General features: G+C 39.6%; 1 protein-coding gene and 1 non-coding gene across 2 annotated transcripts in view; both read right to left on the bottom strand.

The window, feature by feature from the left end:
- Positions 1–12,139, bottom strand: part of LOC135198055 (ras-related protein Rab-8A-like) — a 128,918-nt gene extending 116,779 nt beyond the window's left edge. The window contains exons 1-2 of the mRNA XM_064225449.1: positions 11,972–12,139; positions 5,749–5,929 (exon numbers count right to left, since the gene is read on the bottom strand). Coding sequence (XP_064081519.1) covers positions 5,749–5,929; positions 11,972–12,095 — 305 coding nt within the window. The 5' untranslated portion in view covers positions 12,096–12,139. The remainder of the gene's footprint in view (positions 1–5,748; positions 5,930–11,971) is intronic.
- Positions 12,140–16,785: 4,646 nt separating this feature from the next.
- LOC135198206 (5S ribosomal RNA) lies at positions 16,786–16,904 on the bottom strand. The gene has a single exon (XR_010310749.1). It is a non-coding gene; the product is annotated as a 5S ribosomal RNA (ribosomal RNA).
- Positions 16,905–24,262: the final 7,358 nt, after the last annotated feature.

The raw sequence follows: 24,262 nt of genomic DNA, 5'->3' as shown, positions 1-24,262 counted from the left end.
GAAGGAGAGTCTGTCTCATTAACGGGTCTCTGTACCTCGCTGACAGTTCCCGAGGCGTAGATGTTAGGGGCGGGCTGTCGTCGAAGGGGATTACATATCCCTTCTTCAGGACCGACACTGACCAAGGGTCGGCTCCCCTTTTTGCCCATACTCCTGCAAAGTTCAGGAGTCTGGCGCCCACTGGTGCTTGGAGGAGCAACAAGTCATTTGATTTCTTGAAGGGCCTAAATGAAGACCTTCCTCTCTTTTCAGAGCTCTTCTTTCTGGCAGGGGGACGAGCCGCTGCACCTCCACGAAAGGGCTGCTGAGGAGGACGAGATTCCTTCTTAACCGTCGACACTACAGGGCGTCCTTTCTTGGACGTTTGCGTTAGTAGGTCTTGTGTCGCCTTCTCAGTTAGCGAGCGAGATATATCCTTCACTAACTGAGAAGGAAACAGATGATCTGATAGAGGGGCGAACAGTAAGGCAGTCCTCTGGCTCGGAGAAACCCCTTTCAATAATAGGGATCCATAAACTGATCTCTTTTTTAGGAGACCAGCACCAAAAAGGGAAGCCACTTCACCCGAACCGTCCTGTACTGCCTTGTCCATGCAGGACAGGACGCTATGGAGAATTTCTGGGTTTTTCAGAAACTCCGGATCCTTAGATTTGTTGGCCAGAACTCCGAGTGACCAATCCAGAAAATTGAACACCTCTAAAGTGACAAAAAGTCCCTTTAGAAAGTGGTTCAACTCTGAAGTGCTCCACGTCGCTCTGACCGATCCTAAGGAGTGACGTCTAGAGGCCTCCACTAAATTGGAAAAGTCGGCATCTACAGAGGCAGGTAGAGAAAGACCCATAGTCTCTCCTGTCCCATACCAAATACCTCTCTTCCCGTGCAATCTGGAAGGAGGCATGCAGAATACCGTCTTTCCTAACTCCTTCTTCTTGTCCATCCAAGAATCTAAAGAATGGAGTGCCTTCTTCATAGATATCGCAGGCTTCATTTTTAAAAAGGCCGACGATTTTGCCGTAGCTGAGCTCGAAAAGAGCGAACGAGGAGAAGGAGGAGCCGCCGGACTAAGAGAATCTCCAAACTCTTGAAGTAGTAATGAGGCTAAGACTTTATAACTAGAAAGTCCCTCATTAGCAGGAGGTTCGTCATCGGACAACTCGTCTAACCCTCGATCAGACGAAGGAGAAAGTTCACGTTTGGAGGGAGAGTCCTTCCAAGACCTCCTATGTTCTGAAGGAGAGGAGCTCCTATTTGGAGAAGAGTCATAACCTCCAGGAACGAGTCCCCAGACTCTTGCCTCCTGGCTCTTGACTCTTGCCTCCTGACTCCTGCCTCCTGGCTCCTGACTCCTGCCTCCTGACTCTGACCCTCCTGCCTCCTGACTCCGGACTCCTGCCTCCTGACTCCGGACTCCTGGCTCCTGACTCCGGACTCCGCCTCCTGCTCTTGGCTCCTGGCTCCTGCTCTTGGCTCCTGCCTCCTGCCTCCCTTGCTCCTGGCCTCTGGCTCCTGCTCTGCCTCTTGTCTGGATGCCTCTACACTCCTGGCTCTGGGCTCCTGCCTCCTGGTTGACTCCTCACTCCTGGCTCTTGGCTCCTGCCTCCTGGGTGACTCTCACTCCTGGCCGGTGCCAGACGTCTGATCGTTTCATCCAGGTTCGTACCGGAAACCTCACCTCGAGTAGGAGTATCGATCCTGGAGGCAGATACCTCCATACGTCTGGAGGATCTTTTAATAGGAAGGGAAGTGTCTTTCCTTCTAGGAGGCTCCTTCGACAGGACTCCTACAAACAACGAAATCTGTTCCTGCATCGCCATCATGAACCTCTTTGTAGCCTCCTCTTTATCCTCTTCGGGAGGAGGGGAAGGAGGGGAGGAGTCCATAGCCTCCACCTCCTGCCTCCTTCTCACTCTGGTTGAAAGAATGGCTCTTCTTGCCTTCTTCACTCCCGATGGAGACTCCTCAGGGAAGTTTTCAGGGCTCGAGTCAATATTCGGAGCCTTCCAACTCCTCTTGAGAGGCCGAGATCGATCTGAATCTCTCCAATCACGTCTCGGTGATGAAGATCCCGACGACGAGAAACACTCACGTAGGACGCTTTTACAATAGCGGTCCTTGGCAGTCTGGGGTGTCACAGAAACCGCCGAAGGGACACCTGATCGGTGGGGATTCTCCACAAACCTCCTTTCGGCTTTCGACATTCCTTCTCCTCTGGGCATGTGAGCTTGGAAGAGGTCTAGACCTAGGAGCGTTGCTGAGCCGACCAGATGCCCCCTCCACTACACTGGGGACACTCATATCACTGTCCACTGAAAAATCACTAGCCTTACCTTGTTGTATGGCAGCCATTTTGTTTTCCATCAACTTGAAGGCTGCTTTTAGATCTGCAAGTTCTTTTGCTGGATCTACAGGTTCTGCAATAGGAGAAGGGGCTGCAATGGAGGGAGAAGTAGCAATACTTACCCTTGGGGAAGATCCCAAGCTTGGAATTAGTTCAGATCTAGAACTACTTAAACTTCTATGAGAAGCCTTCCTCACTCTTTCTCTTTCTAACTTTTTTAAATAATTAGTTAGATTCTTCCATTCGTTCTCACTCAAGTTCTCACATTCCTTACAAGTATTAGTAAAAGAACATTCATACTCCCTGCACCTCTTGCATACCGTGTGAGGGTCTACCGAAGCTTTCGGCAACCTCACCTTACAGCCTACATTCACACAACGTCTCACAACCATACCAGAGTCAGACATATTTAAAGAAAAATCCAAAATCAAGTCCACAAAACAGTCCACAAAAGCGTATGCCAATCCAACAATCCAGATACGTCACCAAAAGTCGGTCAAGAAGATCAATTGCCGGTGAAAAAAGAAAAACCAATCGAGAGGAACCAACAACAATGTTGATGGTCCGGGCGACAGAAGAATTCTGATTAGAAAACGGGGATGGTTCCTAGTCCTGCCACCCAGGGCAGGGCGGTAGATCACCTGACCTACCTGTAGCGTGTGCCGCGAAATTTGAAATTCTGTCGGAGACGACGGAGTCTATAGCTAAGTATATATCTGGCAGGGAAGTTGAATGTATAAAAAGTCCCTTTAGAAAGTGGTTCAACTCTGAAGTGCTCCACGTCGCTCTGACCGATCCTAAGGAGTGACGTCTAGAGGCCTCCACTAAACTGGAAAAGTCCGCATCTGCAGAGGCAGGCAGAGAAAGACCCATAGTCTCTCCTGTCCCATACCAAATACCTCTCTTTCCATGTAGTTTGGAAGGAGGCATGCAGAATACCGTCTTTCCTAACTCTTTCTTCTTGTCCATCCAAGAATCTAAAGAATGGAGAGCCTTCTTCATCGATATTGCAGGCTTCATTTTCAAAAAGGCCGAAGATTTTGCCGTAGCCGAGCTCGAAAAGAGAGATCGAGGAGAAGGAGGAGCCGCCGGACTAAGAGAATCTCCAAACTCTTGAAGCAATAATGAGGCTAAGACCTTATAACTCGAGAGTCCCTCATTAGCAGGAGGTTCGTCATCAGACAACTCGTCTAAACCTCGATCAGACGAAGGAGAAAGTTCACGTTTGGAGGAAGAGTCCTTCCAAGACCTCCTACGCTCTGAAGGAGAGGAGCTCCTATTTGGAGAAGAGTCATAAATTCCAGGAACGAGTCTCCGACTCCTGCCTCCTGGCTCTTGACTCTTGCCTCCTGACTCCTGCCTCCTGGCTCCTGACTCCTGCCTCCTGACTCCTGGCTCCTGCCTCCTGACTCCTGCCTCTTGGCTCCTGGCTCCTGCCTCTTGACTCCTGACTCCTGCCTCTTGCCTCCTGGCTCTTGCTTCCTGGCTCCTGCCTCCTGCCTGGATGACTCCACACTCCTGGCTCTTGGCTCCTGCCTCCTGGTTGACTCCTCACTCCTGGGTGACTCCTCCCTCCTGGCCGGTGCCAGACGTCTGATAGGTTCATCCAGGTTCGTACCGGAAACCTCACCTCGAGTAGGAGTATCGATCCTGGCGGCAGATACCTCCATACATCTGGAGGATCTTTTGATCGGAAGGGAAGAGTCTTTCCTTCTAGGAGGCTCCTTTGACAGGACTCCTACAAAAGACGAAATCTGCTCTTGCATCGCCATCATGAATCTCTTCGTAACCTCCTCTTTATCCTCTTCGGGAGGAGGGGAAGGAGGAGGGGAGGAGTCCATCGCCTCCACCTCCTGCCTCTTTCTCACTCTGGTTGAAAGAATGGCTCTTCTTGCCTTCTTCACTCCCGAGGGAGACTCCTCAGGGAAGTTTTCTGGGCTCGAATCAATAGTCGGAGCCTTCCAACTCCTCTTGAGTGGCCGAGATCGATCTGAATCTCTCCAATCACGTCTCGGAGATGAAGATCCCGACGACGAAAAACACTCACGCAGGACGCTTTTACAATAGCGATCCTTGGCAGTCTGGGGTGTCACAGAAACCGCCGAAGGGACACCTGATCGGTGGGGATTCTCCACAACCTCCTTTCGGTTTTCGACATTCCTTCTCCTCTGGGCATGTGAGCTTGGAAGAGTCTAGACCTAGGAGCGTTGCTGAGCCGACCAGATGCCCCCTCCACTACACTGGGGACACTCATATCACTGTCCACTGAATAATCACTAGCCTTACCTTGTATGGCAGCCATTTTGTTTTCCATCAACTTGAAGGCTGCTTTTAGATCCGCAAGTTCTTTCGCTGAATCTACAGGTTCTGCAATAGGAGAAGGGGCTGCAATGGAAGGAGAAGTAGCAATACTTACCCTTGGGGAAGATCCCAAGCTAGGAATTAGTTCAGATCTAAAACTACTTAAACTTCTATAAGAAGCCTTCCTCACTCTTTCTCTCTCTAACTTTTTTAAATAATTAGTTAGATTCTTCCATTCGTTCTCACTCAAATTCTCACATTCCTTACAAGTATTAGTAAAAGAACATTCATACTCCCTGCAACCCTTGCATACCGTGTGAGGGTCTACCGAAGCTTTCGGCAACCTCACCTTACAGCCTACATTCACACAACGTCTCACAACCATTCCAGAGTCAGACATTTTTAAAGAAAATTCCAAAAATCAAGGTCCAACAAAACAGTCCACAAAATGCGGTCTGTGACCAATCCAACCAATCCAGATATGTCCCAAAACCAAAAGTCGGTGTAAGAAGATCAATTGCCGGTGAAAAAGAAAAACCAATCGAGAGGAACCAACAACAATGTTGATGGCCCGGGCGACAGAAGAATTCTGATTAGAAAACGGGAATGGTTCCTAGTCCTGCCACCCAGGGCAGGGCGGTAGATCACCTGACCTACCGGTAGCATGTGCCGCGAAATTTGAAATTCTGTCGGAGACGACGGAGTCTATAGCTAAGTATATATCTGGCAGGGAAGTTGAATGTATAAAACCAAACTGTTATCAGTCTTCAGGTCTAAAATAGTTCAGTACAACTGATAAAGAACACTGTATATGACTGTGGCAGTATACTTCTATCAATGAACTGAAACCTAATTGGAAAACATTACCAAGTTCTTTTATCAGCACCTTCAACTGCCCTTTATTAAACCATGACACCATCAATCACTTTAATTAAATTTGCAAGGCCCAACTGCAAATAATAAATATAAATGAGCTAAAGATTACTGAAAATGGAAGACTTAACAATTCATGATAAGTGACTAAGCAGACTACTTGATACTTAAAAACTTTCTGGTCTGTACTAAGGTAGTAATTTCAAGAGTTAAAAAAAAAGCTTCATAAAGCTCACCAATTCTTTATGTTGTCAAAGCTCTTCTCGTTGGTTATATCGTAAACAAGCATGATTCCCATCGCACCTCGGTAATAGGCTGTTGTAATTGTTCGAAAACGTTCCTGACCAGCTGTGTCCCATATCTGAAGTTTTATTTTTTTAGAATCCAGTTCAATGGTTCTAATTTTGAAATCAATACCTGAAATAAAAATATACGCGTACAGAAACTCTAAATGGAAATTCTCATGGTATTCTTCTCTATGCACATAATAAGAATGCATTTTGAATGCCACCCCCTGGTTTTCTATAGTACAATCTTTAAAACAAAAAATTTCATTCATAATTCACAAAGCATGTGCTATTTACATTTCCCAATGACATTGTAATGTTTACTGTTCAAAAATCACAATTTTTTAAAGTAAATTGTATTTTTCCTGACTGTGCAAACCTGAGGTCCTTTACTACAGGAATTACTTAAGGCGAAGCCTGGTAATGGCTGCTTAAATCTTCCAAACAAGGTGGTTCGGTAGTCAACTACCAGTCTGGCAGTCAGGAAGGACTCCCAACTGGACGTAAACATTCCATTTTGCTTTAGCCCCAGGTAGCAGATGGAGGGGTTCCATGAGGTGAGCAATTAGTGGAGGACCTAAGGTTTATATAATTAAGAAAAATACAATTTACAGTCGATTCCCGCTATTCGCGGACTCAGGATTCACAGACTCGCCTATTTACAGATTTTTCTATAGAACGTATATGTATGGCGATTATTCGCAGAAAATTTGCCTATTTGTGGTATTTTTTACGGACTAATATTAACAAATTACTGTATTTTCATATAATTTTCGTGACTAAATGCACTTTCTATGATAAAACTATTAAAATACTTGGGTATAAGCATTTTTTGTTATTTTAGCTATTCGCGGGGTAGTATACCCATCCCCCATAAATACAGGGGTCTACTATACTTTCAAAATCGTGATATGTTTCTCATAAACCTAGGTACTAAAGAACATGAGGAAAAAATTGAGATAATAAGCATGAAACTGTGCAGTGGTCATTACAGAAATACATCCTCAGCCTCAACATCCCAAATAATGTTTATATGTCAGTTCTGCTCCTTGTGGGGTTGACATACAAGCCTATTCCAAGTTACAGTGCAACATCCTACCTGAAAATGGTGTTTGACCCACCCAAAGCTTTAAAATTTGCTAAAAAGTGTGGCACTTTTTATATTTAAACGAATACACCTTAACCTATTATAGAGAGAAGCATCCTACCAGACCAGGTACTTGACCTTAAATGCTTTATATCAGTTACCTTTTAAGGCACTTTTACCACCTTATATTTGGGTGGTCTCAGCAGTGGGTCATCACTACTGGACTTCTATCGTTAAAAAGTATTAAAGATTTCCAGTGTCACCCACCTACAGCAGATCAACTTTCTTAAACCAGTGTCACTGAAAACTTTCCATCCACATTACCTCCTAATTTCTAAAATAACTGACCTTGTGCATAAACATTTCAAGGAAAATTTCAGCACTGACTAAGCTGCTGGTAAGCTGCATAAGAGCTGAACTTGGATAATCAATTGTTGTCAAAGGTCAACAATTTTTCCTTCAAAACCCCTGGTTCCTAAGCACTCATCACAACAACTGCGAGCCACTACACTATTCTCATGAAGTGCAAAGCTTTATTCCCTTGTTGTTTACAACTTTACTTATATTTAATTTTACTTTCCTTCATAGCACTTCAAAATGTTTATTTTAATTCTTGTACATTACCCTTTTTCAACAACAATTACCCCCCAAAATTTAAGATGTTTCTAAACTTCCTAGATCGTACAAAATATTTCCACTTGACTTTTAACCCTCCCCCTTTCATTTCTTTTTCTTTTTAACTGAGGCAGAGTAAAGCTATTACGGTATTTCTATATAAGCATTCCACATGACTGCATCGTTCGTCCCTGCGTATACGAAAGCCACCAGGAATTGAGGCGTCAAATGTATTTCGCAGTGTTTAGTACGAGCCCTTGGGGGTTAATTACAGTCGTCCGAATAAATATTACTTAAAATTCTTGTTCAGGAGGTAAAACTGCATAGAAAAACTGCAACTGCCATAGTCAAGGCAGCCACGGAATAGTAATATAGATCTACCGCTATTACCTTTGATATCCAATGCTTTCACGGTTAACCACATAAATAATGTTCAGGGCTAGCCTTAAATATTCCCCCAGTTTTCTGTTAAGGGATTTCAGGGTCTCTAAAGTAATGTCATGATCTGTTTTTTATATGGTTTTACGCCTGAATAAATGTTCGGTGCTATCCTCCTCCACTCTGCAGATATCACAAATCTCGTCCTGGCTTTCTTTACACTGCATTTCAAAGAAAAGTGGGAGGATTCTGAATTTTCCAAAAATAAGGTAAATGACTGAGAGGTGACATAGCGGCCACCAATCCCGGAATGCTGCCACCTTCCTGAAATAGTACTTGATTTTGCTGCTATGATCATCAGTCAAAAGTTATGGCCCATCCAAAGAGCGCACAGAGACCTCTACATTCCTCTCGAATAGCGTTTTCTCCTAAATTACAAAATAATGGCATAATTCAAGTGCTTTTTTGGGAAGTGGCTGTGTTCCAAGAGAGGTGGTAGCTATGTTGCCATTTGGTCATTTACCCTACCCAAGACCCAGCATTCCCATCAGGTCCCCCTTACTTTAGGATAGAGTTCAAAGGTAAATTCTAGGTTAATTACAGCCAGGTGAAAAAATATTACTTAAAATTTTTGTTCAAGGGGTAAAATTCTATAGAAAAATGTCAACTGCCATAATCTAGCTCGCCACAGAATACTTGCTTAGATCTACCAGGAAAACGACTAGGTAGGGTAAAACACCAGCGACTACCAACCCTTATCACGGTGTACAGGTCTTATTCACTCGATATTTAAATGGTGAAACAAGAATACAATTACAACTCCAAGCATACCATTCAAAAGATTGAAGTTTCGTCAACATAATGTGATATATGAAAGCCCCATACGAACTAAAATAAGCATGTGACGCTCTTCGTAAAATATTTTTTCAAGGCAGTTTTGAAATCCAATATGGCGGCTACCATGGGATGTACCGGTTTTGAACAGTGACGAAAATCATCTTTCCCAGCAATCATTTGAACAATGTTAGCATATGTATGTAACGTTTATTGATCTTACTCAAGTTTGCAGTTGTAATCAGCACAATAAAACAACATTTTGTTGCCTATATTACTGAAAGTATGAAACTTTTTATTCCTGGGGTCATGGTTTGAACTGAATTCATTCTTACCTTGTAATCGGTGGCTTTTATCCTTACTGCCATCACAACTGAAACTCCACAGTGCTTATTTGATTGTTATTATACATACACATTTTGGTCTCAGTTCACTCCACATTGCACTTTAAACCCGTTGCTGTTGCTGGTTCCTAAGCGAGCGCGCCACAAACACAGTTACGAACAGCAGACGACAAAACTGCAAAGTTCTATTCCCTAAATTGTTTACTTTACTCGTTATTTAGTTTAAATTTACTTTATTATTTAAAAATTTTAATTTAATTCATGTATATTATCCCTTTTTTGCAACCAAATTACCCCGAAAAATTACAGATATTTCTAAAGTAGATACAATCAAATGTTTCTAACGTTTTCGTACATCTGGCTGCCGAAAACCATAGAGAAACGAATACGGATAATTGCATAGAGGAACGACTACGGAGAAGTGAATTATATACATTTTTTTTTTTTTTTTTTTTTTGCTAGCACTTTTCATAGATTTCAGTCTATATTAGTATTTTGAATTTCTTTAATAAGCGTATGCCAGAAATAAATGTAACCTTTAATGTTTGCATGCTAAGAATGGCAAAATCATCGTTGCCACATTAGTGGAGGCTTCACACATACGCTGTTTCATTATTATAAACAGTTTCCATGAATTCTAGTTGTCATAGTAATGCAATAATGATAAAATTGCTTTAATATTTATGTATATATACTTCCAATACATAGCCTAATTTCACCAATTTCAACGTTTTGTGTGTATAAGACTCAACGTTTTGTGTGTAGTCTTATACCCAGTTTGGAGGGTCAACACATACCGAATGGCAACAGAGAGAGAGAGAGAGAGAGGAGAGAGAGAGAGAGAGAGAGAGAGAGAGAGAGAGAAGAGAGAGAGAGAGAAGAGAGAGAGAGAGAGAGAGTAGAGAAGAGAGAGAGAGAGAGAGAAGAGAGAGAGAGAGAGAGAGAGAGGCGAGGAGAGAGAGAGAGAGAGAGAGAGAGAGAGAAAAGAGGAAGGAACGAAGGAAAGGGGTGGCGGTGGAGGGGGGGGGGGGGAGGGTAGGTGGAGCTTTATACGCGTGTTCGTATCCATTTCTGCATAATGGAGTTTTTGTCTCTTGGTACAAGGACAAGTGTCGTTATTCTTTACGATTAGTGATTCACGATACCCTTATAAATTACGGCACTGGGTGTAATGCACTATAGCAAAATCTCGTTTTGATACGAGTGTTCGTTACAGAAATAGGTATTGCCCAAAAACGTGCTTGCACTGTCTCTGAAACCCATAGTAGGTATGCTGCTTAGTTGTCAATCAAGTTTTTTGTAATCAAGTATTTTTGTACAAGCTAGCTATTGAATAAATTTGTATTTTTCTCAATCAAAACATATGCCCCTCAATGATAACTTTCCTCTTTTAACGACTTTCTGGTCATTGCAAATTCGGCACCATAATTTCTTATGGTGTGAAAACAGAGGCGCATCGACCGAAAACGATTGCGTCACACTACGGCGATAATCCGGCAGTAAAACATCTTCATATATCCAAAAAGTAAATAATGAAGATATATATGCGCATTATGATTATACCAATTACATGAAGAGCTGATAATCTGCATGAATAACTGGTAAACTGTTCTGCAAGAAAGTTGAGTAAAGCAATTATTTACAATAGGTACGAAAGTCAAGATGTTGTGACGTCATAATACAGGACTTAAAAGAACGTTCTAATTCCAAAATATAATTACTTAAATTTGAGTCAGAATCGAGTTACTTTTTCAATAACAAATATTTTCAAATTAATCATCATAAATATGTAAAATATTGATGTTTTACTATTTATTTAAAAAATTATCGAAGTGCACGCTTCGTCGTCGTCTTCTACAAAACAGTTGTTTATTCGGTGAGGAAAAGTTTTCCGTTTGTTGTGATGAGGAAAAGTTTTCCGTTTGTTGTGATAAAAGTGCCCCAGCGTCTGTGGGCACAAGTGGTGTGCGGATTTATCACAGGAAACGGTTAGTTTATTGACACAAGCGACTCCGTAAACATCAAGATGGCGTCAATCTTTCTAAATACCTCGAGTTGTAAGTAAAAATGGTTTGAAACGCGTTTTGGTGGAGATTTGCACTACGTTTGAGACCATTTTCAGTACCCTCTGTTTAAATCTTAAAATTTGGCCTTAATTTCTAACTTTGGAGAAAATACTTACTTCGAAAGGAGAGTAGAGGTCTTTAGCTCCGTTTCTCACGATGTCAAGACGCGTTATAATGTACTTTTTTTGGGATTGTACACGCTGACCGAACATGGTCCACTCTGGACCCTACGGTTATTTACCCTATGTAGGGTATACCTAGAATCATAGAGTGGACGAGGTTAAATGCAATTGTCAGTAGGTTGCTATGCCTAGCTTAAGGTACTGGGCATTTGAAAAAAAATGAATGGTTGGTTCAAACATTGGCCAGCAGTCAAATACCTACAAACCAACCAACCAAAGAATAGCCCAGGCTGATAGGAAAAATACACACAGTTAGTACAGGCTACCTATGCAACATGTTTCTTGGAAGAAACTAATCTGACTCACAGTACTAAGAGATAGCCTATCTAGGTGTATAGCTATAGCCTTCTACCTACAAATCAGCACTACGGCAGATTGGCAACTAGGCTAGTACCTAGGTAGGTGGTAAGCTAACCCATTTCCTACGAGCTGCTGCCCTGAGCTTTGAGCACATGGGACATTATAGCAAGTACGTCACTTTCTCATAAAAGACAAATATTATCCTGCAGTGTTACACTTGTAGATAATCATGTGACATACATTAAAGCATGCGAATAAAAGCCACTGCCTGCCAACTCCCTATCCAACCCTGACTGAAATACTGAACTTTGTTACACACCCCTCCAGACCTTGGGAGTTTTCTTCTCCTTTAGGAACCATATTTACCTATAGTTGAAATGAAGGTAGAATTGAATGCGTCTTCTGAAAACCTGAAGAGAACGCATGTCTTTCCAACGCCCGAATCACCAATTAATAACAGTTTAAATAGATAATCGTACGTTTTCGCCATGGTTGGCTATTTGTTGATATGATAACTATAAACGTTTGAGTCACAGGTCCACCGATGACAGGAGTGACCCCGAATCTCCGAGAGAGCCTTCGATTCCTCTAACGAATATGTTCCGATCGTCTTTTCCTCTAAATAGAGTCACCCTCATATGAGCCATGACGACTGATTGCAGTTCTTCATGACAAAAAACGCTGCTGAAGACCGGTACCATTGATTATCTTTATTGGTACAATAACTGCTGGTGAATATTATTGATGTTTTTACATCTATAATTACCATGCAGATATTTCTTAAAATCCAGTAATCTCTGTGAGAAATTTTATGGCTAATATCATACCGGTACGCAAAGAGTAGTGCATAGTTTGCTCAGTGCAATGACACTTCCAAAATAAGTTGCGGTCACTACCCAGTAACTCGCCAAGTTACCTTACAATTAAAATTATGCGGTAATTACCTTGAATGGTTCTGTGCCCTCTTTCCAATATTTGTTAGATTTGCAAGTTTAAGCGTTCACTTATGATATTTTTCACAGAATGCCTGGAGTGATGGAGAAAACTCAATTCCGTGGTAGATTAGAAAATTTTAGGTACAGTAAAATTATGTTTTCCTCTAAACCTCAAGAACCCCTAATAGTTTTTACGACAAACCTGTATAACTCTAAGGAACATGTGTAATCACAAAATACCATAAGGTAGCTAAAACAAAAGGCATGATCCTAACTGGTTTCGCCTTGTTTTGACGTACACAAGCGGGATGTGCATTAGAAAGACCCATCCAACCTTCTTTCAGCACGTTCAAATTCCTATGTAGCAACTCTCAAGGAAGTTGGTTGTGTGTAAGGGAAGGACTATATAGTGAAACGCCCTGCCTCCTGTAGTAAGTACCATGGAATTATGGCTCATCAACCATCAATTGTGGTTAATTTTGTCACACAACAAGAGAGTGGATCATTTATTCCATTCCTGTTAATAACATTAAACCATACAGTACCCAAGCACATGAAAAATCAATTCAGATACTTAACCTACAATTTATCTTTACTACTCAAGTTCCTTAATTATAGATTGATTGATTGATTGATTGATTATGAAATTTAGGCCTTGAAGAAATATGTTGTGGTTGTTAGACGTCCTTTTTTGTTGTTTCATAGGTTGCTCTCTTACGATTGTGAGTTTTTGGTTAAGCATTTTTCATGTCATTTTGAACTACAAGCTATCTGGGCAGTTTTTGGTTACGATGTTAACTAAAATCTCAACTTTAAGGGCGAAGAAAATGTAACTGCTTGGTTAAAAAACGTAAAATTGGGCGTTAGGCTTCAGAAAGTGAATGATATGACTGCATTTATTCCACTGTTTTGGAAGGTGAGGCAATGACTTGTATTTAGAAATGAAAGATGACCAAAGTGATAGAGACAAGATTGAAGAATTATTGAAAGAAACATTTTCAGATGGAGCTTGAACTAATTCAGGGGGGACGGGAGCGCAGGCACGGAGATGTTTTTGCAAATGAATTAAAAAGGTTGGCAAGGTTAGTTGGGTGTATGGGGGTGGGGTTTGGGTTGGAATGCATATTGAGGTTGCCATTTGTGAATGGTATGCCTAGTCAAGTTAGATCATGACTGCAGCAGCTACCAGGAGTACAGGAAATGGCAATGAGTGATATTATTAATAGAGCGAGAATATTGACATTAATACATTCAGTGATGTTGCTGCTGTCTGTTAGTACTTCTTGGCCCTAGTCTGTTGAGTAAAGCAATAGCTGGGGGGGATGGATGAGTTCAATAGGTGAGTTTTGGTGAATTCAGGGGTCAGTGTTATGGGTGTGGAGACCCTCATATGCTGTCATTGTAAGGACCGAAACCCAGATGTGTGCTTCCAGTGTTATAAGGTGGGTCATGTTTCAACTCAATGTGATTCAGGAAACGAGAGAAAGCAGGACTGCACCAACAGCTTCCCCCCTCAGAGGTGTAGTATGGCCGCCCCATTCTAGGTTACCTTTTGCTAAATTGGAGGTGAATGGGTATTCTGTGGTGGGGTTGGTGGACACAGGTTGTTCTACTGGTTCTTGGTTCACATATAGTGGACTGGATAGTTTGTCAGAAATTTTCCCTCCGACTGGGATGGTTCTGTCCCAGGATGATCTCCTGGTCTTGAGGGCGAAATCAACACACATCTAAGTGAAGGTCCAGCAAGATCAGGGTGTTTTTTTTTTTCATTTTTATTATAAAACTAAATTATATAGGTAGATAGGTTGTGGTTGTTGGGACGTCCTAGTCTGTTGTTTCATAGGTTGTTCTCTTAGGGTTGTAAGTTTATTTTGCAATTAGTGTTCTGTACTGAAGTCTAATAACATGAGTTTTTGTTCATGCATTTTTCATGTTATTTTGAACTACAGTTAAGTTTGGAGGGAACACATTAGGTTCAAAGGGAGTACTGATAGCTCCATACCATAAAAAAGTTACCCCATAATGGTTTCCGATTAATTGAAGAATTGTGTTCCAAATCTTTACTTAGATCCAACCTCTAAGCAATCAAAATGAATCAAATTAATGGAAATCAATATGAAGAGAAACTCTCACATTTTTTGGGTAATCACTGTGACTGAACCGATTTAACTCGGGAAACCTTCGTACGGGAATTTCAAAGCTTAGACGAGAGTCATGTGTTCTTAGATGTGTACAAGCCGCCAACGTGATGGAATTGTCTGGTTGATTGCCTAGAAAATAGCAGCTAAATTTAGGCACTTTATGAAAGATTATTTTGCTACTTGCTCATGTCTTATGGGATATAAGTTGTATAATGATAATTAGAAACTTGAGCTTTTGAGAATGTAGCCCTCTTACTTGCCTTGAGTTATGTTGGTACCCATGCTACCCGATTAGGCATCATTTTTTTTATACTATATTTCCTTTGCTTTCGTGCTGTAGAAGGTGATGACGTAGTTTAGGGAGGGAAAGTAAAACCGGGCTTTGTGGAGCGAGCGCTGAACCTCGAGTAGCACCGACCGCTTTCCCAGCCGTTTTCCCGGTCCGTAAAATTACGTACAGTAACAAATTTATAGAAATCGCTATACGACGAATCATCTTCTCCAGACATACGAATGAGGCAAGTTCTCCCGAAATGTATTGTCAAGCGTAAAGTGAACCGAAGATCGACCATATAAACTTTATAAGTTGGGGTTTCAAATATAAAAGGAAACTAGAGAAAATGCAAAGAAAGAGTGCAGATAAGACGATCGCAACCATTTGTGACAATTTTGTGAAAAAAAGTACCTTTGAGAGTTATCCGCTTTATATTAGCAATGCGCGTGATATTTTTGTCATTTAAGACAGGTTATTAAAAAAGGATAAACAACAAAATCATACCTGTCCCTTGGAAGAAAACTGTATTTTCTGACAAGTGCACACAGCACTCTCACCCAAAAATGAACTAGTTTTAGAAGACAGGGGAGTGTTCGGGAGAGGCGCCGGAACAGAAGCGCCTTGATATCAGGGAAGTATGAGGGTCTGCTTGGCAGAGGCGAGGGAAGTCAGCGTTGCTCATCATCCTTCTGCAGTAGTAAACATATGAGGTGTTCGATGCTCTAACAGTGTTATGCCAAGAGTTAATTCTCTATTTATGCCCCGTTTCTGCCTATCAGTTGACACTGATAACAATTCACAGCCGGTGAGAGCAGGAAGAGATCAAAATCGCTGACCCGACCAATGCAAGCAAAGTTGACACTGAATTGGACTATTTATTGTCTACTCACACATGCACATAAATAGTGAATATGCTACATACAAGTTTACTTTAGGCAGGTTAATCTTATATATATATATATATATATATATATATATATATATATATATATATATATATACACCAATTTCCGGAGCAACAGCTCGAAGAACAATCCAAGGCGGGTCAGGGAAAGGCACTATCCATATGTATTTTATTAAAATATATGCCGACGTTTCCCAACTCCACATAGTTATGCATTTTCTAGGCTGCAAACAAGCGAACATGGCAATCAATAAACTAATAAAATCAGAATTACATATTATAATTAAATTAAAACATTCAGAATATAATTGATAAAACATTTACTTAAAGAACAAGGAAATGTCTGGTGACAACCTACCCAGCCATTTGCTTGTTCTTTAAGTAAATGTTTTATCAATTATATTCTGAATGTTTTAATTTAATTATAATATGTAATTCTGATTTTATTAGTTTATTGATTGCCATGTTCGCTTGTTTGCAGCCTAAAAATGCAAAATCAAACTTATTGTGGGAGTTGGGTGAAACGTCGGCAATCTATTTTTGTAAATAAAATGCATATGGAAATAGTGCCTTTCCCGACCGCCCTTGATATATAACAAATGGTAATTATTAATAGTAAATTTAATATATTAAATATCTATAATTATATATATATCTATATATATATATATACTCATATATATATATATATAGATATATATTTATATATACTATATATATATTTATATATATATATAGATATATTAGATATATATATATATATATATTATATATATATATATATATATATATTATATATACTTACTTTGTGTTTGTGTACAATTTGTGAATTTGCTATATTCCCAGTTACTTTAGGCAGGTATAATTCAACAGTTACAAAAGAATTTTAGGCAAACCTATGAAAAGATATTAGATTTTCATAGGAAAACCATCAGCAACAGGTGTTCCCAGGCGGTCACCCATCCAAGTAATGACCAGACCCAACGTTGCTTAACTTCGCTGATCGGACGAGAAGCGGTGCTTTCAACGTGGTATGGCCGTTGGCACATTTTCAAAAGGTTCCAAATCTAATGGTCATTTCCTTTTTTGACAGTATCGGAAATAGGGCCATGATTAAGGCAAATAATGTTTAAAACAACATTTTTGATCATATTTTTCTAATATGCTGTTTTCTTGATATATATCTATCAATAGCTGAGTGCATTTGTTTGGTTTTATTATACACCTGGCTCTATGCAGCACGGACTCTTGCTCACTGAGCAGTCGGTAAGAGTCATTTAGATATTTTCAGTGAAAAAATGGTAATGAATAAATGAGTACGGTACAAATGAGTGATATGAGGCCTCCTCAACTTTAGCCTCTCGTTCTCTCACTAACACACCCACACACGTACGCCAAAATAAAAATAAAAAATAAAAAAAAGGACACACACGTCTCCTTATCGGCAAATGGTGTCCTAAATCTCGAAAAAGTTGCCAGAGAGATCGTCTTTCCAGTGGGGGAGGCAGACAAACGAGGAAGCCTTCAGGAACAGAAAGCAATTACTGAAGGATTCTGACTTTGTGGTTCATCCCTTTCCTTATCTGGCCTGATTTTGGCATTCTGTTCTGTAATTCTGATGAGTGCTTATAGTGAAAAGGTGGATAGAAGGACCATAGATGCAATGAATTAAACCACAGTTAATTCGATTACTTGTTTCGACTAAGTTCATTTTAGGGTAATCGTAATTCCGAAGGACACTTGGACTTGGCGAGCATGCACTCGCAAAGACTGCTGAGTCACGTATGAGCTGCGCACTGTACCATCATCACGCAAAGAGCTTGTGCCGCTCGAACTGACTCTCCCGCTTGTTAAGAGCTTTTACAAAATAATCCCAGCATGAATGCATCAGCACTTTGTTTTATTTCATAACTAATCCAAAGTACACAACTCTTAAATCGATCTTCCGTGATCATTCAACCAATTTCTATGGCAATAAGAAGAACCTGCACGAGTCTCGCAGCTTTGCGTCCAATGTCATGTTCATGAACAGGATGAAAATAAGGTATGTCAACCTCACCTGTGCCCTCGATCGACCCCTCCCTCCATCCTTCCTTCTCTCTCCTCCATCCTTCCTTCTCACCCCCCCCCCCTCCCTCCATCGCAAGGGATTCCTCGCTGTCGGTCATTCACCTCTGGCGACTCGCTATCCACATCTGACCCTAAAACCGCTATATTTCTTATTAATGAGAAAAACTGGTTTGGCCAAATATCTGTGATTCTTCGAAGTCATAAATCACACATCACTGATATGCATTTCGCCTGAAGGAAAACCTCCCGGGCGAGAATCCAGTACAGAGAGAAGCTTTTCTTCATTTTTAAATTCCAAGATAAATAGGTTACAGTCTTGAGAAGACTGGGCGATCGAGCCGTTATTTTCTTAGATTTTTTTCCTGTCAATATTGCATAAAATGCCAGGTACAAACTTCAAGAGCTCAGTTGGCTTTTTATTTTTTTTAATTTAAAAAAATATTTTTTTTACTTTTACTACTATCAATACTCATAGTAAGTAAACATGCCCATGGAGCAAGATGAAAGGCCATAAGATATATATAAATATATATATGATATTATATATGTATATATATATATATATATATATATATATATATATATATATATATATATATATCGAGCTACAATGTCCTTTAATATCTAATTCACTCTACCTCGGAATTAATATATTTTCATATATGCTTAACCGAAGGGGAATTTTTTTCTCGATAATAGATTTGCCTGGACCAGGGCGCGAACCTAGGATCCTTTCAAACCCAGGAACGTCAGTGAAGCGTTACTACTACACCACCGCGATATATGTATATGAATCACGGAAATGTGATATGACTTATATATATATATATATATATATATATATATATATATATATATATATATATATATATATATATATATATACACTGTAGCACGAAGGAACACGTGATTGAGAATATCCTTAGAGCCACGGTAGAAAGGTGAGTGAAACTGGGGACTTGAAACAAGTACTTACATATATAGGTTTTAAATTCTACATTCAGTGTGAACTTGGGAAGAATGTGACAATAAATAAAATGCGAAAGCGAAAGTGCCGTGTTTCTAAGTCCCCAGTTTCACTCACCTTTCTACCGAGGATTTAAGGATATATATATTATATATATATATATATATATATATATATATATATATATATATATATATATATATATATATATGTGTGTGTGTGTGTGTGTGTGTGTGGTGTGTGTGTGTGTGTGTGTGTATAATGCTACACAACAGCAAAACAATCTTGCAGGGAGACTACTCCATGTGAAAAAATGAAGGAGCACACATCGTTATGAGTGTACTGAAAAGAAAAAAGTATATGTGACATCATATATATCTCATAAAAAAAAGTCATTAAAAAAGACTGTGAAAGATCTTGATACAGAGGCTACGTTACAGCCGAAGGTTTGGGAATACTTATTTACGTGTTCATCATTCGGAGTATGGCAACAAAAGTAAGAAACCTGAGATAGCAATGAGCCAGGAGTGACAGATCATATTTTCTAACTTTAAACAATGCAAAAAAGAGTTAAGTCCTTTTTTTTATTCAGTCGGAAAATTCTCTGAATCCAAGCAATCTTATAATTCCGCGAATAGTAGTCAAATGAAGGCATATCGATTTTTTTTTTGGTATAGACAGCAAATTAGCCAAAGGAAACACAATTGGTTAAGAACAAATCCTTCCAAGACGAGGCCTGTCGTCTAGCACCACATTGGATACGAAAATATGTTCATGCACTACCTCGTTTTTAGGAGCGAATTAATCAGTATACAAAGACGAACAGATTTCTATTATGGCGCCAACATGGCCACCAAAAAGACTTCCACGACTTAGAACAGAACTGGTTACGTGAAGCATCAATTGTTTTCATTGGGATGTTGTCAGATCTTGTGACAATTCAAGAAAATCTGACCTGAAAGAAAGATGATCACCTCCTCTTGGAACTCGAGGAAAGTGAGAAATATAGATGAACATAATTAAATAATAAATAAATAAAAAGCTATGGTCCAGTAACAAACTCCATAAACTTCAGTAGCTAACACAGAAGCCTTAGAGGAGATTTGGTATTGAGATATTACCATTATTAACACATAATCAAATAATGCTTCTTTTGCTGATTAAGTCCAAAAATAACATTTGATAGCTTGTTAGCCTGTCACTACCCCGATGGAAGGAAGGTTTATATAATTCGAGGATCCATCAGTCAACTTTCGGTGGGAATATATACATGTAGGTGTGTGTGTGTCAAACCACAGGTGAGGAAATAACGTACTGAGTGTATGATGTCCAGACCGGTTCCGATTTTATCTTTAGGCCACTGACGAATAACCGACACATAATGGTAGAAATTTCCAATCTACATCATGGCAAACATTGAACAAACGCGCCCACCGTTGGAAACTGGAAATCGACACCTCAGGTGTCAGGGGGACCGACGAGACTCATTATCGCGTGGGTCAGGTACTATGCGTACAAATATGACTGCCCTTTTCCCGTTATATCTACTACCTTCTTTGAAATTTAAAAGCTTTGCATATTTCTTTTTTAAATTACAGGATCAAGTTTATTTATGCCATGAGTGATATTTATATTATTACAATAACTTCTTTTTATAAAACCAGACTCAGTGATATTTCTTTCCAGTGCATTATTTATAAAACTATACTAAATGATATTTCTTTCCAATGCAATTTTAGAATACGCTATCTGTTTTGCCCCTACCCGGTTGATTGTATGTTTTCACTAACATGTACAATGGTTCCACTGTTCACCGGTGTTTACCATGCACATTTTTGTACTGTTCTATTTTCTATTGCAGTGTTTTTTCAGTTGACCAATATATATATGAGTTGTCACAAGATTTACATGGAATTTTATAATCACATCCTTTAATATTGCCGGGAGAGTTTTAAAAGTCATTAATGGTTTCATTGTTTTATTGTTCTTAAATGCTATATTAATTCCAAAATTATCAAGATGATAAAGGATTTTTGTCGCTTCTAATGCATTATCTGATACAACCAGAATATTTCAATTTCCTTTTTGCATTCCTAATCCTATCTATTTCATCATCACTGTATTCAGGGCTACATATACGTAATACTCCTTAAAACATAGATGTAACACTGATTTCTTAGAAATGCACGTAGGCAGAAATATACATGGAAAACACACACACACACACACACACACATATATATATATATATATTATATAATATATATATCTATATATATATATATAGATATGATATATATATATATATATATGGAAACTGATCGCAGAAAAAATGCACTGAAGAGAAAACTTGAGCGCAGCCAGTGACCTGTTTTCTAACTCCATAATTAGCCTTTCCAAGTGTACATCAAGGCATATCATCTGCAAATGGAAGGAATTGGACTCTTTATATATAGCGGAAATCACCAGAGGGAAATGTTGCCAACTCGCAACCAAACAGTATTAGAAAAATAAAAGCAAGATGCTTCGAATTCTCTTGCTGTTCGATGCAAGCGTTCCAAATATGGGAGGCATCCAATATCCTTTACACCCATCTCTTTAATACAATAGCAGTGTTCTTTCTCTCACTCTCTCCCTCTGCGAATCTGGGTCTCATAGGTCACGAGAACGTTGCACACCAAATAAAAGCTGAACTTGTCAGTGAGTGGGCAGAGGAACGCCCGGAGGGCACGTCTCACTGTTTCATGGGACAAGATTTTTTCTTGTTCTTAAACGGGCCTCGCTTTTTTTTTTTTTAGCACTTTCTTTCTCTCTTTCCGTTTTTTAATATCCATGGTTTTGAAATTATAGCGTTATGATTTTGCTGCCATCCCCTGAATACACGAATAAAAAAGTTTTTAGGTTCCTCAAATCACGGTCTAGGTATAATATACCTAGACCCTGCACAAACATCAATTCCAACATTCAAGGCTATGGGTTTATCTGCAAAGCAAGAAGCGAGACGAAAGATTTTCTTATCTGAATCTTGCTCAAGTCAATGGAGAGTCATTAAAGGTGGAGACGGATCTATATAAGTAGCGTACGGCATTATTCGCTCCTACTAGTTCCCGATGCCTTAGAAAGCTACTACTGTGCTGTAAGGCTGTTCAAGGCACAGCACAGGCGAAGACAGCTGCTTCCTGGAGATCAGTATGCCGTGCCAGCACTCGAATAAGAGAGAAAACGAGTTTCACTGAAACGGCTTTCTTTCCTATCCCTCTCACCCCCCCCCCCCCCCCCCCCCCTAAACCCCTCAAGACAATCGGTCCTTATTGGTTTCTGCCAGTGCCCAATTTTTTGTTTGTTTGAACACTACCTTTTCTTTGTTGTATTACTTCTCTTTGTTTATTTGATCAATACTTTTTTGTTTGATCAGTACCTTTTTTATTGTTTGACCAATATCTTTCGTTTATTGGGCTAATACCGTTTGTTTGTTTGATAACTTCGTTCTGGTCGTTTGACCAGTATATTTTGTTTGTTTGATCAGTACAGCTTGTTTGTTTGATCCTTTCCTTTTGTTTGTTTGATCAATACCTTTTGTTTGTTTGATCAGTGATTTATGTTTGTTTGACCAATACCTTTTGTTTGTTTTATCATTACCTTCTGTTTTTTTACCAGTACCTTTTGTTTATTTGACTAATACCTTGTGTTTGTTTGACCAGTAGCTTTTGTTTGTTTGACGTCTTCCTCTTGTTTGTTTGACCAATATCTTTCGTTTATTTACTAATACCTCTTGTTTGTTTGATCACTTCCGTCTGTTTGTTTGACCAATATCTTTTGTTTGTTTGATGAATACATTTCGTTTGTTTGACTAATACTTTTTGTTTGTCTGACCAATAATTTTTTTTATTTGACCAATACCTTCTGTTTGTTTAATCAATACATTTTGTTTGTTTGACCAATACCTTTTGTTTGTTTGATCGCTTATACGGAATCGTTGTATCTGCCATATCAACTGACACTAACTCATATCTAGAGAGTCATTAATTCGACCTTACATTTGACTTGCATCCTTTACTGTTCGCAGAGCGGCCATCGAGCATCCACTCGATGATTGCATTGCAATAGAAAGAACATGTAATCCATATTGACCAGCTGTGTCAGAAGTGACTCACAGCATTATCAGTCCCCCGGGTCACTCACATAGACTTGCATGCCATAAACAAAGACTCCACTAACCGATCTTTTACCCATTCTTACGATTTGGTCCGACTGTAATCCAGTTAATCATCTTTTAAACTGGTTGGAGAGTTGTTGGTGATATTTTTCCTTTATTCCTCTCTTATTTTTTCACTCTATTTTTCTGTAAAAAAAAAAAAAAAAAAAAAAAAAAAACTATTGGGATGGCTATTTGTCTGTCCGTCTGCCCTCAAATCTTAAAAACTACTGAGGCTAGACGGTTACAAATTGGTATGTTGATCATCCACCCTCCAATCACCAAGCATGCCAAATTGCAGCCATCAAGCCTTAGCACTTTCTATTTTAATTAAGGTTAAAGTTAGTTACTACCGGACCGTAGCTGAAAGGTTCATGGGGCGCGGCTGAGTTTTATGGGCCGTGACTGAGAGATTCATACTGCATTATACGCTTTAAAGAAAACTTGATTGCGCCGAAGAAACGTCGAAGCACTTTTTTACTTGTTATATATCTTTTGTGGTTTACGTTTCATCGTTCTGCTTTTGCTTATGTTGGCTGCACCATTGCATCTTGCCAAGTTATGGGATGTAATATATATATATATATATATATATATATATATATATATATATATATATATATCTATATATAATGTACAGTCCTGAAAGTGTATGTATGTATTCATGTCTGTAAGCGTGCATGTATGAGGGCAAAGGAGCGCACAAAATTACCTTTCCAGTGGCAAATAACAGTGCCCTTCCTTTCTCTTCCAATGGACCAACAAGACAACGCAAGGTTACTGACGGTTTTATTCTTATTGCCTCCTCAAAACATAGCCTTTCAATGAGAAATATTTGATGTTCATTTACTTCTCACAAGAAATTAGACAAGAAACTTCAACATTAAACATGCACCCGCAACCCACCCTTGGACAACCAACTGCCGACGATTAAGATCAAAACTCCCTTTATTCGTTCAGCCTTCTTTTTTAGCGAATGATTTCTTCTCTCTTTTTCTCTCATTTTATCTGCTTTCTTGCAATAACTCTTGAAGCAAATATTAAGGATTACTTCGTCTTTGAAAGCCTAGAAACCGGTTTACCTATAATTACGCTTTTACATCAAAGCTGCTTGACGGCATTATATATACAATATATATAAGTCTATCACATTACCGTGATTCATATACAT

This window comes from Macrobrachium nipponense, chromosome 21 (assembly GCF_015104395.2).
Source record: "Macrobrachium nipponense isolate FS-2020 chromosome 21, ASM1510439v2, whole genome shotgun sequence".
Taxonomy (NCBI): domain Eukaryota; kingdom Metazoa; phylum Arthropoda; class Malacostraca; order Decapoda; family Palaemonidae; genus Macrobrachium; species Macrobrachium nipponense.
Note: the sequence above shows the minus strand (reverse complement) of the source record. Positions and strands in the feature narration are given on the sequence as shown.